We start from the raw sequence: 18,719 nt of genomic DNA, 5'->3' as shown, positions 1-18,719 counted from the left end.
CACCTACGTGACCACGTCCTGTGCCTGTTTTCATGCAAAATGTATGAATATCCTGTTACATAAGTCATTTTGGCTTAATGTGTGACTGATTTCCCTGTGTATATTTTGTTTACTCTTACTGTTTTGTATGTAATATTAAATGATTTAATCCATTTATTTGAGTGGCTTCTGTATTTTGGTTTCAGGCACTTTCAAAGGGAAGTTGTTTATATACAGACACAGAGAGCAGCCCCTTTCTTGTTAATCTGACAATGACAGAGGAATAATGATGATTGTGTCTAAGAGTAATTTTAGTGCTGTCACTGATCCCCTAAACAGTTTCATTTCGATCAGAAGCAATTTTCTACCAGTTGTCAAGACTTTTTACTAGAAAACAAGTAGTTTAGTTTCTTAACTCTAATTTAAATTCTGGGTTTGATCAATTTCCCGCTGTGTGTTTAACGCTAAAAATTTCAGCAGCTAAACTGTATCTGATGGCGACATCTGCTGGAAAATGATTGTCAGGGAAGCCCTAATTTGGGATTAAGACGTGCTTGTATTTTTATTGTCAATTGACAATATATATAAATATATATACTTAGGTAGTGGTAATTTACGAGGTAATTTCACAATATACCTGTAGTAAAACCTTTGTTTTAACCAATCGAAATAAAAACAAAAACATTTTACGGCCTTTAAAATGATTTAAGGAAACTACATTACCCATAAAGCCATTCGGCAACGTATGACGTCGTACGTATGACAGTGCCCAAAATTCAACATGGAGGATTGCGTAGTGGTAGAGAAGAGCCCGGTATGAATTTTAGCGATTGTTTCCTGCTTTGTTTTGAGTTATTACGATGTTTGTTGTGGCTTTTGTGCGGATGTATGTGGTGACATCTGTCTGTCCAGTGCTGCTTGTCGCATTCTTTTATTGAGTGTTAGCTCTGTGACTGTGACGAGACGTAAACCTGCCAATTCATTCCTGACCGAGTGCAGTTGCTATGTCATGCAAGTTAGGTAGCTGCTAGCATTAGCATGGTCCTGTTAAAACGTCAGAAACGTAAAAGAGCGGATTCCTAAAACGATACGTTTAATAATGAATAATGTAATTCGTTAGCAACTCAATAATTTTCAATTGTGCTTCGCAAACTGCTTAAATTACCGTTCTGTGATGTAACAAACAGCTATTGTTAGCTAGTTGCTATCAAGCTAGCTTAACTGTAGCTAACAGTTAGTTTTAGCTGTTAGATGCAGGGTAAAATCTGAGCAAATAATTGGTGTTGTAATATTACATCTATGTTTCTCCATATCAAATTTTTAAATTCAGTTATTTTGATAACTGTAACATTACCATAAAATAACTAGTGGTTGATGCAATCTATTACACTGGATTGATTATGTTAAATACATCAGTTGACCATGTTCTATGTTATTTTGTGTTTTCGTTTATAGGAAGAAATGCCGGCAATCCTGACTTCCAGACCGCAGACAGGTCTGTCCTTTCTGGCACCAGAACCAGAGGACCTTGAGGACCTTTACAGCCGATATAAGGTCTGACCTTTGCTAATTCATTTAAACATTTTTTAACCCTATATGTCTTAATATATGTATAAAGTTGAAGAGAAGATCCATATACCATAACAATTCAACCTATTAATTTTAAACGTCTTTGTATTTCTGTCCGTGTGTAAAGAGTAAAATATATTGCTCAAATAAAATTAATTACTTTACTTGTATATGCATATTTGAAGAGGTTTTTATAATTTTCCATTTCTATTAATCTATAGTAGTTGCTCACACTTGTTTTCCTTGTCTGCATGTAGAAGCTGCAGCAGGAGCTTGAATTCCTGGAGGTGCAGGAGGAATACATTAAAGATGAACAGAAGAACCTGAAGAAAGAGTTTCTGCATGCCCAGGAGGAGGTGAAGAGGATACAGAGTATCCCTCTTGTGATTGGCCAGTTTCTGGAAGCTGTTGACCAAAACACAGCTATTGTTGGATCCACAACAGGTACCCTTAATATCATTGCATAAATGTAAAAAATAAAAAAAAAACTGAAAATATATAGGCTTAAAATAATAATTGTTTGTACAGTTCTACAGAGCACCACTTAGAGAGTTGCAACATACCTTAGAGTTCATCAAACCATTAAACCCTTTCAAGTGCTACAATTTCAAGGTGTCTGTAGAACTGCACAAAAATAAACAAATACAGGAAGCAGAGAATGAAAAATGAATGACAGCAAGCGATGCATAAATGCTGTAAATTTAAATGCTTTTCTGTGTTCAGGCTTTTAGAGTCCTTTGAGAAAACTGGGGTGGCGTGTACTTTATGCTGTCAGATGTCAATTATTCAGTGTGTAATGCACGTTTAAATTTATAATGTGTATAAACTGCCGACTCCTATTAAACATTGTTTTCTTTTTAGGGTCCAACTACTATGTCCGCATCTTGAGCACGATTGACAGAGAGCTGCTGAAGCCTAATGCCTCAGTGGCTTTGCACAAGCACAGCAACGCTCTGGTAGATGTGCTCCCCCCTGAAGCTGACAGCAGCATCATGATGCTGACATCAGGTAAAACATCCAGAACTTTGGCCATGTCGAGTCACTCTGTTTTCTTCGTCCTGCTTTTGTCACAGATTGTATTTTGAATGTCACTACATGACAGTAAAACTAGTTAATTTTATTTTGTGCAGTTTACTGTGTTTTGGTAACACTTTGACCTTTCCCCACCAGACCAAAAGCCTGATGTGATGTATGCTGATATTGGTGGTATGGACATCCAGAAACAAGAAGTCAGGGAAGCAGTGGAGCTGCCACTCACACACTTTGAGCTCTACAAACAGGTACACAAACACAAATGTTGGCAAAATGTTTAATACATTCAATTTTACAAATTAATAGACCTGCCCAATCTACAATTACGTTTGTTTACTTTTTCAGATTGGTATTGACCCACCCAGGGGTGTCCTTATGTATGGGCCTCCAGGCTGTGGGAAGACCATGCTGGCTAAAGCTGTGGCACACCACACTACAGGTAAGCTCTCCTCATTACAGATGTGTTTGCGTGAGCTAAAGGGTGAATGAACTATACAAGTCCAGGACCATTTACACTAGTTGATGACCTTTAGAAGTCACTGAAAATAAATGTATATTTAAAAAATAATATACATATTTCTGTATTCTGTCTCCAGCGGCGTTTATCCGTGTAGTGGGCTCCGAGTTTGTTCAAAAGTATTTGGGGGAAGGCCCTCGTATGGTTCGTGATGTCTTCCGGTTGGCCAAGGAAAACGCACCAGCCATCATTTTCATTGATGAGATTGATGCCATAGCCACTAAGCGTTTTGATGCACAGACAGGAGGTATGACATGTGTGGTGTGTTTGTAGAACTTTGCATACAATTCAAACTTTGATCTTGGGTCAAGATTTTTTTCCATTCCTCTGCAGCTGACAGGGAGGTACAGAGAATCTTACTTGAGTTGCTTAATCAAATGGATGGATTTGACCAGAATGTCAATGTCAAGGTGAGTCCTACTGTGTCGAGAAGCTCTTGGTTTTAAATAAAATTGAAATAATTACAACTGAAATTTATTCGGCTCAAAAAGCATCCTTAGGCCTGAACGTGCCAGTCTGCAATACCTTCCGTGGACATGAAAAAAATGATTATTTGCGTAATTAAAAAAACATTTTCTATAAGGAGTTTGTTTACATTTTGAAACGGATACTAAACATCTTACAACCAGTTGCAGCCTGCCTAATTGAGATATAATGAATCAAAGCCATTTCTCTAGAAAGAATGGATGCATTTTGTCCAAACCTTCAATGTGGAACCAAGTGAATGTCATACCACAGTATGTTTACAAATGACTCATGTGCAGTTTACCTTAGTCCATACTTGAACCTCCCTTAGGTGATCATGGCGACTAACAGAGCAGACACACTGGACCCAGCCCTGCTGCGTCCTGGTCGTCTGGACAGAAAAATTGAGTTCCCACTTCCTGACCGCAGGCAGAAACGACTTATTTTTTCCACAATCACGAGTAAGATGAACCTCTCTGAGGAGGTGGACCTGGAGGACTGTATCCTTTTAGTTTGATAACTGAATACTGGCCATGTGTATTTGTACAAAACATGGACTGGACTCTTACTGCTGATAAATGTATACAGAAATATACTATGATCTCTTAATCACAATGAAGACTAATTACAGTACATATTCATCTTGGCTACCTAATCTATTTAAAATTTAAAATGTGCTATTGTTTTTAAATACCTCTTCATTCATAGTCTGAGCACAGCTGCAATGTTTCACTTGCATTTTGGTATGACTGTTTTTAAGTTGTCCTTAATGGATGCACAGATGTGGCCAGGCCAGACAAGATCTCCGGGGCTGATATAAACTCCATCTGCCAGGAGGTAAGTTAAAGCTTCATCCATCTGTTTCATCCATAGTTAGTTTCTTTATGCTGTAATGGAATCAACTGCAAACTGAATTTACTTCACCACATTCAAAGAAAGGACAGAGCCATGTGCATCACTGTGTTACATCAGGTTTCCTTTGAGCTGCACGTAGACGAATGAGGCTTGACATTGACGGTTAAAATGTCTGACTTTCTGGGAAAAGAGGTTTCCTTAAAGGCAGCATCTCCCTCAAATCTCTTTGAGGGAGGGATTTCTGAATTGCTTGTGCTCACAGATTTTTAATTCCTTTGTTCTGCTATTTTCTTCTGTCAGGCTGGCATGTTGGCAGTGCGTGAGAACAGGTACATCGTCCTCGCCAAAGACTTTGAAAAAGCATACAAGACCGTCATCAAAAAGGATGAGCAGGAGCACGAGTTCTACAAGTAGAGAGAAAATGCATCTGGGAAAAAATGTCCAAACACACAAGTGTGTTATTGATTTGTGGTGACTGTTGACAGTGTCTAAATTTACCAACAGCAGCTCATAGCCTGATGTCAGATTAGTCCTGTGTATCCGGTCTACAAGACGCATAACACCATATAATTGAAGTGCTTTTGTACATGCACTCTTCTGGATCCTGACAATAGCTAGGATAGACCGTTTGTACGTATTACTCACAGAAGATTAAAAACAATTAAAGAGGTTTTCCATGAAAGATGATATTGGTCATTTTCTGTCTTTGCTTTTAAGAACAGATGATTCAGATGAATCGCTGGCTCAATGTGGTCATTAGATATGGTGATTTATCCGTTTTGTTGATCAATCAACAGATAAGACTGCTGAAAAAGTAATTTTCTCAAATGTGATCGTTTGCCTTTTTTTGGCAACAAAATTACACCCAATTTTAATTTAAAAAAGCAATCAATAATAAATGTTAGCCTGGTCTTTAGAAGCCATTCTTGGGATTTATTTTCACAGTTGTTAAATTACTCCGCCTTTAAGTCTTATTTTGCCCGACCTTATCCACATTTAATTTCGCTGTTCAGTAATTCTGCCAGTGAGATGTTTTGTTGAGAGATGCTTGTAAAGCAGAGACTCTGCTACTCAAGTTTGAAGCAGTGAAATGGAAAATGTTGCCTTTTAATCATATGATTGATTTAGACGAAACCAACAAGAGAAGAAAATCAACTATTAAAGAACATATTAGTATTTTTATAATTTTGGAGAAATGCACCGTTTCGTAGTTAAACTCCCAAAGGACCCGGGTGCCGAGTGTCCTAATACCTAAATGCTGTGTTCTGTGCTGCAGAGAGGCACCCTGTCTTTCTGGTTGCAGTCTAAGGTTGCAGCTTTTCATTCAGGCCACAAGTGGGAGAAAAGTCACTCACTATGACATTTTAGCTGCAGAACCAGTAAAACGTGCCCATACAGCTACAGCTCACAGCCCCTTTTGTTCAGTACCACTGTTCATTTACACAGACTGGAAAAACCTATTTCAGTAGAAACACTTTACACTTTCTCTCGTTTCAGTTTATGTGCTGTTTTTGCTTATGTAATTACATCCACTGAAGTTCAGAAGCCTTTTGAATATAACATGATGTAGAAATAGCAGTGGAAAGCAGTTTACCCACAGGCGTGTGACTTGTTTTCTGGTCTGAAGGCTGTAGGTGACCTGGACACAGCAGTGAGGCCGGAGCTGCAGGTCTGGCAGACAACAGCACGCACATTTGATCTGGTTTGTGGCTTTGTCCAAAATACTGTCCAGGAAAGAATCTGTACCACAAGCCTGGCAACAGGGCGTCCAAGCACGATTAATGTGCTGGAGTCTGAAAAGAACACTGGCACAGACAGGGTGGATTTAGTCAGAATTATTTTGCTTTTGATCATAATTGTATGTTATACATGAACTTATAGCGCATATAATAAAAGCAGTTCTTTGTGGAGGCTCTCCCTAAAGCTGAAATGTAGCTTGAGTTTTGGTTTAACCTTTATTTTCTTGTTCAACAGCATTTGGTAGTTCAAGGCAGTCACTTCAGACTGATCAAGTTAAGATTGGCTTGAAATCTACAAACAGATTCATTTAGAGTGTAATTAACTGAAAAGTCCAGATTTGAGTTGTATCTGTGCCACTTTTTAACTTAAACATTTAATACGCACCTAAATTACTGAGTCTTAATAATGACGTTATCTAAACGATGAACACATAAACCACTCCTGGTCAATAGTTATACTGTAGTTAAATAGTGCCAGCATACTTTTCCTAATAGCATAATGCTAATGATTCCAGTGGCTGTAAAACTATTATGTCACACAAACGCTCACGTTATCAGCGGCAGCGGCGAAGGGGCGGAGAGAAGCGCTGGCGACAGCGACGCGCTCATTCGCTGAGGAGGCGAGTTCTGGCGCATCACGGCGTCCGCTCCGCATCAACTTCCAAACATATCGGGAGGACGGAGGAGCTCGCGCCAGCGTCGACGACCGAGCGGCCAGGAACGACTCCCGTCCGGTAAGACCCGGGCCCTGCGCCGCAGAAAGGCGCGCCGCGACTGGCCGCTAGCTGCGGCTAACCAGCTAACTAACGCCCGCTGGACCCGCAGCGGCTAGCTAGGCTCGGCTCGGCTCGGTTCGGCTCGGTTCGCCTCCCTCGACACCACTGGAGAGAATTGGTTAGTGGCCGCTGTAGTTCGAAGTGGGAGCAGCGTCCTGAGCGGCGAGTGAAGGTTGAGTGTGACTGGTTCCCTCTCGCTTTGAGTAACTAGTTCATGTCGGTAAAGTGGCGTTAGTTAACGGTAACGTTAGCGACCCAACTGAGACCCGCAGCGGAACAAACAAAACGCAGCAAATGTGCTGGAGATAAAATGTTTAATCCGCGATTTGCGCACATAGTGGCGGAAGCAACTAAAGACGCGTCATGGTTGTTTATTTTAGCAAAGTACTGAAGAAGCTAGCTCCAAAGACGCGGCTCGTTTATCCCACGGCAGCTCGTGACCGGAGCCGCCAGCACTTTTAACTTCGTTCACTTCAGCAAAGTTCGCTGGCAGCCGCCACCGGTCACGGCCACGCGACGGCGTCACGTTCACTCGGCTGCGACGTCATCGACATCCGGCGCTTGAAGCCGTGTTTAACTATTACTGTACAGACGGAGGGCGCGAGCTGCTGTGTGTTCGGACGTTGTCAGCGTGTAGTGTAAACGCACAGGTTGCGACAGCTGAACGCATTCTCACAGAAGTGCTTCGAGTTTCAGGCCAATCTGGTTTCGCTGCCTCTGACGCTGGACCCGCACTCAGCAAAACAAAGGGCTGAGCATGGCGGCCCCTCCGCTGCAGGTCCGACAGGGCCGCGGAGAGGCGTCCATGTCGGGGGGAAGCTGCCCACTGTGCACGCGCTCCCACTTCCAACCTGGACGTGCTTTAGATTCTCCACACTGGAGCAGACTACGTGTAACAACGTTTCAAGCTACAAGTCTTTTTTAAATACATATTTAATACTCACATCAACCCATAATTAAGGCGATAATGCAATCGGTGTCTATTTCTAGCTATTCTAGTTCGTTAGGTGTCTAGTTATTGTTGGTGTTCAGGTCGGCGTTTAAAAGCACTGGCATCACAGATATTGTGACCCTTTTTCTTCAACAATTTACGCAAAATAGTGATGAAATCTTATAACATACGACTTAACTGTCTTAAACTAACACACTCATTTGAATCACTAATTTTAATGCTGTCCTCACCCCTGCTTGTGTTTACTGTCCTTCCTGCACTTCCAGCTTCTGGCTGTCTGAACAGGTAATCTGCAGGACAGTGAAAACCAAACAGTCTGTGTCCCAAGGACTACGGTATCTGCCTACATTCTGTTTCATATAGCTAAATAAAAGATAAATGTTTATATGCAGTTTATTTCTTAAGTTAATAAGGGTAGGTTTAAATCAGCTGCCGGCTCTATGTTGAAACACTGGATATTCCCCCAGAGCAACATTTGTCCTTCAGTCTTCAGTTTCTTCCTGCATTATTTATATTGAATAGGCTGAATGTTGCACATCTTTGGTGTCAATCTCTTTATTGTTGTGCAACACTTCAGTGTTCTGTTCCAGTTCTGTTTTGGTTTTTGTCCCCATGGTTGCCATTGCCAAGTTTGCATCTCACTGCTGGGTGCTGTGATTGTCCCTCGAGTACCACAGGTGAATGCAATGCAATACTATGGAAACATAACACGTAACCAAAGGCAGAAATATGAGGAGACCGAAAAGGAACACACATTTATCATTTCTCGGCAATCGGTCTAGCAGTTTTGACCTCGAGGCCACTTCTTTAGAGATGTGTATGATCTGTGCCTACGATGAGCGATTGGTGCTTTGCCATAACAAAACCACTGCCACATGTTGTTAAAACCCTTTTCTAAGGGCATGTTTGCACTTTATTTCTTTGCCCCGTAATGCTCAGTTGTTGAGATAAAGGCTTTTGTATACAGTAACCGAGTGGTGTTTTTCCCTTCAGCTCATTGTGTTTTTTATTTCAAAGCCGATTGTTTTGTGTAGTGGATGTTTTCCCAATGTCTTACATGTTTAGCTGGAGTCTGTTCAGCATGATCTCATTATTTTTTGCAGTATTAAACTCTTAAGTCCTAAACCACTTAAAATGCTCTAATTGTTAATTAGATTAAACTCCCAGGTCCACACCCTTTTTTAGATGGGTTCTTCAGTCACCTCAAAAACTAGATGTACGTGAAACCATAAATGAAGGGAGTTTATCAGTACAAGCACCAGAAAATGTCTGCTATCCTAAGGAGAAAAAACGTGTCTGACAGTACAGATGTGCTGCCTTTTGACTCCATTGCTGGAGCCAACGCCATGAAGTTGTGGATTGTTGAATAGAAACTTGAGGAGTTAGCTGCCAGTTTTAAAGCCAATTGGCTCACACTTAAAAGTTTAATGATTTTTCCAAACTGTTTCCTGTGCAGTTTGAAAATATGCAACAGTGACAGTGGAGCAGATGAGTGCTGGTTCTTGTCATGTCCCATATTAAAGCAGTTTGCTGCAGAGCATTTGCCATTTGTATGATTCCCTGTGGGATTTCCCTACATGCTAATGTGGTTAAAAAAATGATGGCCACACCTGTGTTGAGCTGCAGCAAACAGCAGTGTTCTATGTAAGTCTGCTTCCATGCTGTTCAGTTTTTGAATTTGTGGTGTAAGATGGATTGAATTGAAAATTTTTTCCAGTTGTGCAGGGCAGCACATGGTCTGATCTTGCATAGTAATTTTTAGTACCGAATGTTCAGTTTGAGTAACTTATGACACAGTAGTGGCTGCAAAGCTGAACAGTGTGTGGTGGAAAATGCACTGAGGCAAGGTTAATTCTCCTGTGATGTTTTTGTTCCAGGCTTTGTGTGACTCTATTCTGAGGCCTGTGGGCGGCAAAAATAATCCTTAAGGCGCATTTTGTCATCTGAAGATTCATTTCATTTGCTAATAACTTTAGTTTTGTTTTATATTGTTTATTTAAAACTAGTGTTTTAGCAGCTTTTCCCGTAAAGCTGACCCCACATGTATTTGTTTCAGTTTTGCCAGCACACGTTTGTCACAGTGGAAAAACAGAAAACGTATTGTTAAACTTTTTTGGACATACTTGTGTTCTTCACTTGCTGAGTTTATCAGATTTGCCATAGAGATCACTTTCCTTGATGTTGGCACAAATAGAACTTATGACACTCGAGCAGATGTTAAGCTCCATCCTCTAATGCGGTGGCTCTGCAGTGTTTGGAGGTTAAGACCTTTACCAGACAGGACCGGCATTCACACAGCTGGAGGGGAGGGGGGGGGGCTATATCTCCCTTGCAGTGGATCTGATCTGTGTCTTAAAACATGTTCTTCAACTCGATTACAAAGATAACACCGATGGGCTTAGCTTCAAACCACACTGCTCTGCTGAGGTTGTTTGCCAACGTCCTGTAAAAGTAGAACAGAGCAGAACTTACTGGCCAAGAATGTCTGGAATTTGACTTGGGTTGCTAACTGCTAACACTTGTGCTCAAACGTTGCTTGTCTCAGGTTTGTTGCTCCTATCTTTGTTGTGACTGCTGTCGTGCTTTCTTGTCAATCCCAGCCAAGTGTGTTATTGTAGTTGTTGCACAGATGTTTGCCTTTACTCAGGAAATCAGGCATGCAGTTAGATATGCTTGGGTAGGTGGAGGCGCACGCACAGATACGCAAGAACAGTTTGTTTTGAACGGGCTCAGCTTTATCTCTCTCTCATATATTCCTAATATTAATGCTTTTGTTTGTAAGCGCTTACACGCCCTGGCTGAGGCACTTGATGCTCCAGGGAACTATTAAGGTAGTTTATTAGTGATTGGTCCCTTTCTTTCACAAACATTCTTCTTAATGGGATAACAAGCCCTTTCCAGTTGTACAATAACTCTAGTGTGTCTGGAGTTTCTGGTTCGGCTCAGTTAAAACTGTAAAATAACCTGCAGAAGAAAATCTAAAATAAGAAACAAATGTTTGCGTTTTTTATTTGTTCTCTGATGCTGCAGATCAGTGGAAGAGCATTGAAGTTGGAGCAGTCAGAGCTCAGTTGGAACATCGTCTTGGTTAGTCCTGTGTGTCTCTGTTTGGCTCTAGCTATCAGTGGGCTTTGCATCAGTCTGTCCCCTATCTTACCCTCCTCCTGCCTTTATCTGCTCTTCATGGTAACTGCCCCTGATTGCTTTCCTGACTCCTCCTGCATTCATTCAATAAGCGCATTCAGAGGGGCGCACCATAAACACGGTGCTTATTATAAATGAGGACAAAAATCAGTTCGCTAGGTTGTTGTATGGCATCTGGGTTGATGGTGCTTATGTCCACTCAAGGTAAAGAATAGATAACAAGTTTGGGGCTGGAAGAAGCTGAAGAGACTGTTGTAATGTTAGGCCACAACTGTTAATTAAATTCTATTGCCAGGAAGCCAGAGACGCTCTAAAGTACAACCTGTAATCAGTCTTTTGGCTGCTGCTTGTGCTTCTGTCTTTGGTTTTCTCCTCAGTCATATCTTGGGACACGTACTCTGCTGAAGGAGCTACCTGATGCTTGTAAGTGTACAGGTCCCAGCAAAACATGTCCCTGCAGCAATTAAGCAGGTGATGTACCTGTAATTACTCTGCTATGGAGAAAATGCTCCTAGCTACAGATAAATGTGACTCTTTGCTTCAGCTGTTTATTTAATCACTTGTGGTTTTCCTTATCCGCATTCTATCGTTCAGCAGTTTGAACTTTGATATGAATTTACTGAGCATGAAGGACAGGATTAGCCTTTATGGCAGGATTTGTATTTAACAAACACAAATGTACTCACAATGTATTGTTATTAAAGTAGGAGGGGATAAGCTCATGTCTTGCTCTCCTTTACTGTAGCCCTGTCCTCACAGAAGATAAACAGAACTGGAGGTGGATTACAATGCTGCCTGAGGCATTGTTCCTACTGACAAATAAAACTAACATGAAATGTAAGAGGACTCGTACAGATGATACTGGTTCATGTGTAATTAGCCTGACATGGCACTCGCATGGTTCAGAACTTATGGTTCAGTCTGAGAATAACACCAGAGAAGTCTTTTCTTTCACACAACAGATTGCATTGCTCTGTGTCTCTGCCAGTCGTGTAGAAATCAGTGGATTAGGATTAGTGGTCTGACGCTGGCTGCTTTTAATGAGCACTAATTGATTTGCAACTAAGAATGTTCTGGACACTGAGGCCGAGTGAAGCACAGCAGAGGTAGTGGTTGCGCAATGCGAGCAAACAGCGCTATGGCAACGAGGCCTTTGACCCGGTATAAAGTCTAATTCACATGGCCGTGGGCAGCGGGCTTTTCTTCAGGGACACGTCTTCACTGGAACCCGGGCTGGGTCCGATTAGTCAGTCCAACTGTGCTGTTGAGTCTCCATCTAAACAAACACCGTGCTTTTGTTGTGCCTGTGTTGCACACAATAAATCGTTGTTTATCAGGGAGAACCACTGAGCTGTAAGCAGGAAACCGCTGATGTCAACGTTTTTGAATCGGAGGCTGTCAATCAACTAACTGTCCCTCCTCTTCTGTGTTTTGTTTTCAGAGCTTGTCTGGATTGATCGGTCCAGTTCCCGTCTGTCCAGTGGCTGTCGGTCCATTGAGCCCCAGGAGCTGTGCATTGCATCATTAAGGGACAATAGCTGTGGGAATCGGAACTCTTTAACCTCCTCCCCCATTTCTTTTCCTCTCCACTGAAGCACCCTCCCCCTATTAAATACACTAGCGCAGCCCTCGGACCATCTCACTCCCTCTCTGCTCATGATCCACTCCCCCCTGTCTACCCAGCCAGTCAGTGGGTGAGCTGCTGGAAGCTGTATAATCCTCTGTAAAGTATAGGGCCGTACGCCTGCATATGCTCCCTTTTGCCATGTTGCTGAGGCCTCCCTCAGGATAGAGCATGAGGGAGAGCAGAAGGCAGCATAAAGCTCACAAAGGGAGAAGCGAACGCAGGCGAGGGGAGTGAAAGACTCTGAAGCTCATTCTCCAGGTTAATAATGGCAAAGGGCCATGGGTGGAATTCAGTGGGGGAAACTACATCATGTGCTATTTTCACCCCACACCAGCCTCTACTTTGACCAGCAGCCAACTTTGGAGATTGCCACATACTGACCTGATGTACTGAAAGACACACAACCAGATGAGACTTTTTACCTCTGTGTAGAGTATTTTTCTATTTTGTTTCTACTTGGTTCTCCTTCGATCAGAGCCTACCAGAAGTGCCTTTTTGATTTACTTTTACACTTCATCTTTACACACGCTAATTAGTGAGCTTCCATACACTAACTGCCGCACAAGGAGGGAAGGTAAAGCCACAAATCAGTCACTGTCAAATGCACCGTTGACAATCATCCCCTATTTTGAAGAGTTCCTCCCTGGGTCGCCCTTAAATCAGCAAGCGTCAAGTTACTAAACCTGCTTGACTTCCTGCACTGCCTCTCGAACGTGTGTTTTGACAACGCAGAGCTGCCACCATGGTCAGCCTCCAGTCCAAATGGCGCTACATTTTCATGTTCCTGGGCATCCAGCTGGTCGTCATGGCCCTGCTGTCTCGAGAGGGCTACCAGAGGAGAGTCACCTACTTCATTCGCATCTTCCGCAAGTCCGATGCCACTGGTTCGGCCACCCGGAACCACACTGCAGCCAGTGTCCCAGCAAGTGACGTATACGCCAACCTCTCCGGCCTTTTCAAAGGTCACAGTCACAAGGATGACATGCCCTACTGCCCGGCGACGTCCCCGCTCATAGGTAAATGCTTCGTTAGGCTGATGTTCAAACACATATTTCTGTTAAGCTGTAAGAAGTTTCCCGTAAAGACGGCTCGAGGGCCTTGAAGATGCCAACAGATATGTGATGCACATTCCTCTAGACGTGCTCATATGTTCAAGCTCTTTCACTGCTTCCTTGAATGTTTCCATTAAGACGTCACATGTTCTCACTGACTTCAGCAGCCAACTGCCTTAACAAGAATTTATCAGCAGTGACTGTAATAGAACAAAGCTACTAGACCCTGCTGAACAGCATCAGATATGATGCTTCACTATACCTGTTGCTGGAAAGAGTCCATTTTTAATATACAATGCAAATAGTCTTGATAATAGTAGAAATGCAAACATTTACCCTATCAGCACCGCCTACTTTCTACGTATTAGCACGGGTCGTGTTTGTTTAGTAGAACTAGAAATACAAGGATTTGTGTGGAATCCAAAGGACCCACCTCATGGTTTTTTAACAGGTTTGAGTTGAATAACTGGTTTTGTTTTCCTGTAACAGTCTAAACTGGTTATTTTGCAACGTCACAGTTAAATTCTTTAGGTCCCTTTTTATTATATAAAAATCCAGGTCCATTTGGGATTGTACTGGATCTGTACCTGCTGTACATTAGATGCTCCCCAACATATAGATTATTGATTAAAGTGCCAGAACTGATTCTTCTTCTTCCATTCTTTTACTAACAAATCCTCTGCCTTTTTTTAATTAATATTTTATTTAGAACTCCAGTTAAGCAGCGGAAGAAAACACCCATTTAAATAGATGCCACATGCAAATTGCTGACTCGTGGACTCCAGCCACTTTATTTGCCTCCACTAATACAAACCTTCTATGTCATGTGTTGTTTTTTTAAACAGGAGGGCCAATACACGTCAGTTTTCCATCAGGGCTCACGTTGGCAGAGGTTCAGAAGAAAAACCCACTGGTGCTACGAGGAGGACGCTATAGGCCGCCTCACTGCGAGGCGAGGCATCGGACCGCCATCGTCATTCCTCACAGAAACAGGGAGCACCACCTCAAGTTCCTGCTCTACTACCTGCACCCTTTTCTTCAAAGACAGCAACTCAATTATGGGATTTATGTCATTCACCAGGTGAGACTCACTCAACTATCAACCAGCCCTGTTTAAAAACATTTAGAACTGCCAACATAATTGGCTTCACAACTACAGTGTCAGTTATGAACCGTTGACGGTTGGGTGAGGAGTGCCCTCTACTGGAGCATCTGTGCACGTTAGAGAAAGCTTAGGTTCAATCCCTTCAGCTGCTTGTAACAGGTCATTAATGTTCACACTGGCCTTTATCATTGTCCTCTTCAGCTAGATGTACTGTTGTCCTGCTTGTTGTCAAATACTTTGGCTTTTGTTGGTGGATACGTCCAAAATAATTAATCCTACTTAATGTATCTTAATTCTCTGTATTCCTTTTGACATTCAACAACAGGCACTTTTTAACCCAACTTTACTGGCTTTTGCTCTGCAGGCAGGAAACTACACTTTTAACAGAGCCAAGCTGATGAACGTTGGTTTTCGGGAGGCCATGAGGGAGGAGGACTGGGACTGTCTGTTTTTCCACGATGTGGACCTCATTCCAGAGGACGATCGAAACACGTACATATGTGACTCCAACCCCAAGCATGCAGCCATCGCTATGGACAAGTTTGGCTACAAGTAAAATCTTCTTCTCTGTCAACTGAGAATTGAGACACACACCAATATAGATTTATTTTTTTCATATTTGTAACTGTCTGTGCTGCTGGGTCTCTAGGCTTCCATACAAAATGTACTTTGGAGGAGTGTCCGCTCTGACGCCGCTACACTACCTCAAAATGAACGGCTTCCCCAACAACTACTGGGGCTGGGGCGGCGAGGACGACGACATCGGAGTCAGGTCAGGAAGGTTCAGGGTTCAAACGCACCTCAGTTTCCTGCGTGAACACACATTAATTTAACTTACTGGTAAAAGTGCTTCTCATAGTTTTAGGGTTTGATACATAGTGCATATAAATTATCAGGCTGCTTAGGTATTGATTAAAATGAAATTAATTTAACAAGTTAATTCATTGAAAAGCAGCCGCTGTGACTTTGGCTGTGCTGCCTAAAGCTGTTAAAGTCTAGAACAGACTTTAGTGAAACATGAGCCATAATAAGCTCAGTTTGAGTTGTGGTTTTACTTTATTTTCTCTCCAACCACCTTTTGAGCCATAATTGACACCTCCCAGTACTGACTGATTTTGTCTTCCCGTGTCCTCAGAGTGTCTCTGGCAGGGATGTACATCACCCGTCCTTCGTTGAAGGTCGGCCGTTACAAGATGATTAAACACACGCTGGACAAAGGCAATGGAGTGAACCCAAAAAGGTACAGTGAAGATTTGTGCCCTTCGTCTGTGCTTTAAAGCTGCTTCTATATATGATTTTTACTATTTTTTTAATGGAAAAGCTACAGTGTTAAGAGATGTCTCTATACTCTCTAAGATTCAACATGCTGGCCAAAACACGTCAGACCTGGAAGCTGGACGGAATGAACACAGCTGAATATGAGGTCATCTCACGGCAGTACCTTCCCCTCTACACCAACATCACCGTCAACATTGGCACTGAGGCTGGTTTGCATCCGACTCGTCCAGAACCACGTCCTCCAGCCAAGAATTTAGCAGGCCCACATGCAGCTGAAGCCCCTTTGGACTCGGCCAAGCAGGAAGACGTGCGCTCAGACGAATAGCCTCTGATTACAATCCTCCCACCAACTGCTGCGGAATGATGGGTCTCCTCCAGCTCTGTGTGGTGATTAAAACACCTGGATCCTTAGAACTAAAACTCAAGATGTGAATTTTTCAAACCTTGGGTAACTTCTCTTTGGTACCTACAATCCTATTACTATAGTGATTATTCTTCCAAGGGAGCCACTGCGAGAGAAAGGATAACCGTTGGACTCTGTGAGTTTATATATCTACAGCGCTCTGGTCGCTGGATCAACCTCGTGATGCCTTAGAATCCTGTCTGGTTTTGTCTGTTAGAATATTGGTTTGCACGGGATCTGCCGTTTCCAGCAGCCACACTGCGCTGCAAGAGTCAGACTCAGTTTTATGTCTCAAAAGCCAATGAATACAGTTAAAGAGACGATGTGTCTCCAGCTGAGTGTGCAAAGCTGCTACAGTGTGAAGTAAATGAAGGACCTTTTAACACTGTTGTTATTATTAGTACTGCTCTTGACATATTAGTGCACATATCCTGTCTGTGGGCCTTTTTAGAAAGTGTTACTACACAGAGGGTTCCTGCTTCAGTTGGGCCTGTGTCAAACGCTAGGTTAACGGTTTCTGTTTAGAGCTGATGATGATATGAAGTGGAAATACTAATGGGAATCAGAACGGTGAACTTTGGTTGTATTCAGGCCAAGGCACAGTTCCTGTGTAGGGTTTATTTTTAGGAGCATTAATTTCTGCCTTTTGGATTATTTTCTTTGTTTGCAGCATCACTGCGTGTGTGTGCGTGTGTGTGCGTGTGTGCGTGTGCGCGTGTGTGCGTGTGCGCGTGTGTGTGAGAGAGCGAGAGGAAGGGAAGGTTTGGTTGGTGGACTTGCCTGTATCATGTGATTATGATTAGTCCTGCCTTCAGATGAGCTTGTAATTTACATCAAAATGCAGTCTGTGTTGATTGATTTTTTATTTTTTTTTGGGGTGTGTGTTGTGTACAGTTCCTCATGTAAGGGTGTTGGTATTCGATCATGTGTCTGCCATACATACTGCTTGTTTATATCATTGAAATGATCCATGGATGCTGCTGTAGCGACATGTATCAAACCAATAATTCAGTAGCTGGATGCTGCCTGTGGCTCATGCTGTTAAACCTCCTTTTATTCTTTTTGTAGCTTGGCATCAAACCTTGCTGCCCTCTCTTTATTTGCTTCCTCAGAACAGGCTAACTTCGACATGTGCCATATCCTTCCTGCGCCCATATTACTGCACGCTGCCTCTCCTGCTCTTGATTCCACGGCGACAGATTTGATTGTTGAGACTACAAACATAAACACTTCCTTTAGCCAGCGAGCGTCCCGGTACCAACCAGGGAACCAAACCAAAGACGAGTGCATGCAAAGCTGTTCTATTGAAGTGTGTGTGTGCAGATGATTGATTTCTGACCTGATCTTGAACAGGCCTGTTTATTTCCTGTCAATATCTACAATCTGAAACAAGTGTGCAAACCACAAATTAAGATTGTGGTGTAGTAAAGGGATTATAAACTTTTTTTTTAATCTTCTTCATGGGGTTCTCTGTAAAAAGTCATGATTATCAATGTTTTTTTGTTAATTCCTCAGTCTTGTCAAAATGCTATGGGCTTTTCAAAATATCACTAATGCAGTATATGCATGGTAACGCAGCAGTCAGTAATACAACATGGAGGTTGTGCGTACATCTCAGTTATGAAGCATGATGAATTGTCTGTTTGCACTTTTTCACTCGTGCAGTGCTTCTATTTGGCGTTTAGGAATAATTCGCCTTCGAGCCAAATGTACTAAAGAAAGCAAATTTTACATCATAATCTCCAGTTGTGTTACACTACGTATGCTTGTTTTTGCATTTTAAGCCAATTCTGTTTCATTTGACTCCGTTCTGATGTGGATGGTAGGAAGCAGTTGTCACTGTGTAGAACTAAAGCAACCTAGGGCAATGTGAGTTATTACTGCTCTATGAAATCTGCACAGTCCAGAGTGGCCTTGAATTCATTATTAAACTAATTATTCCAAGTAAAGGCTGATCTTTTTTGAGCAAAGATTATTATGGTCCAAGTTCCACCAAGGCAAATTCCAGCTTCCAATTTTTCTTTAAATCTTGGCTCGTCATTTGGGCTGATGATGTGTTGGTGCAGTTCTGCTTGCTGCCAGTGGATGGCGCTCTATGACCGCCTCTTACGCAGGTAAACCGCTTCTGGGAGGTGACGTGCTGACCCGTACAACACTTTGTTTATCTCTCAAAAGTCCTGCGACATCATAAAACTAACATCCTCCATATGAACCTTCAGGTAAAGA

The 18,719-nt window shown here is 42.3% G+C and overlaps 2 protein-coding genes and 1 long non-coding RNA gene across 5 annotated transcripts; 2 read left to right on the top strand and 1 right to left on the bottom strand.

Moving 5' to 3' along the window:
* The first annotated feature begins 706 nt into the window (after positions 1 to 706).
* Positions 707 to 5,104, top strand: psmc4 (proteasome 26S subunit, ATPase 4). The gene is made up of 11 exons (XM_029128656.3): positions 707 to 793; positions 1,435 to 1,533; positions 1,806 to 1,992; positions 2,410 to 2,556; positions 2,719 to 2,828; positions 2,926 to 3,019; positions 3,177 to 3,344; positions 3,431 to 3,507; positions 3,894 to 4,062; positions 4,344 to 4,399; positions 4,718 to 5,104. The coding sequence occupies exons 1-11, from the start codon at positions 761 to 763 to the stop codon at positions 4,829 to 4,831; spliced, it is 1,254 nt and encodes a 417-aa protein (XP_028984489.1). The 5' UTR covers positions 707 to 760; the 3' UTR covers positions 4,832 to 5,104.
* Positions 5,105 to 5,536: 432 nt separating this feature from the next.
* LOC129603147 (uncharacterized) lies at positions 5,537 to 6,844 on the bottom strand. The gene is made up of 2 exons (XR_008692814.1): positions 6,707 to 6,844; positions 5,537 to 6,222 (listed from the first exon to the last, which is right to left on the bottom strand). It is a non-coding gene; the product is annotated as an uncharacterized LOC129603147 (long non-coding RNA).
* On the top strand, positions 6,749 to 18,448 carry si:dkey-199f5.8 (beta-1,4-galactosyltransferase 3). 3 transcript variants are annotated; one of them, XM_029128657.3, is made up of 7 exons: positions 6,749 to 6,890; positions 12,470 to 13,671; positions 14,553 to 14,788; positions 15,177 to 15,364; positions 15,462 to 15,584; positions 15,948 to 16,052; positions 16,169 to 18,448. In XM_029128657.3, the coding sequence occupies exons 2-7, from the start codon at positions 13,398 to 13,400 to the stop codon at positions 16,413 to 16,415; spliced, it is 1,173 nt and encodes a 390-aa protein (XP_028984490.1). In that variant the 5' UTR covers positions 6,749 to 6,890; positions 12,470 to 13,397; the 3' UTR covers positions 16,416 to 18,448. The 3 variants fall into 3 exon arrangements, with proteins under 3 accessions (XP_028984490.1, XP_028984491.1, XP_055359125.1); XM_029128658.3 differs by lacking the exon at positions 6,749 to 6,890 and adding an exon at positions 6,932 to 7,050; XM_055503150.1 differs by lacking the exon at positions 6,749 to 6,890 and adding an exon at positions 10,933 to 10,971.
* The last annotated feature ends 271 nt before the right edge of the window (positions 18,449 to 18,719 follow it).

Source organism: Betta splendens, chromosome 16, assembly GCF_900634795.4.
Source record: "Betta splendens chromosome 16, fBetSpl5.4, whole genome shotgun sequence".
Taxonomy (NCBI): Eukaryota; Metazoa; Chordata; class Actinopteri; order Anabantiformes; family Osphronemidae; genus Betta; species Betta splendens.
The sequence above is the reverse complement of the archived record's forward strand: the minus strand, read 5'-3'. Positions and strand labels throughout refer to the sequence as shown.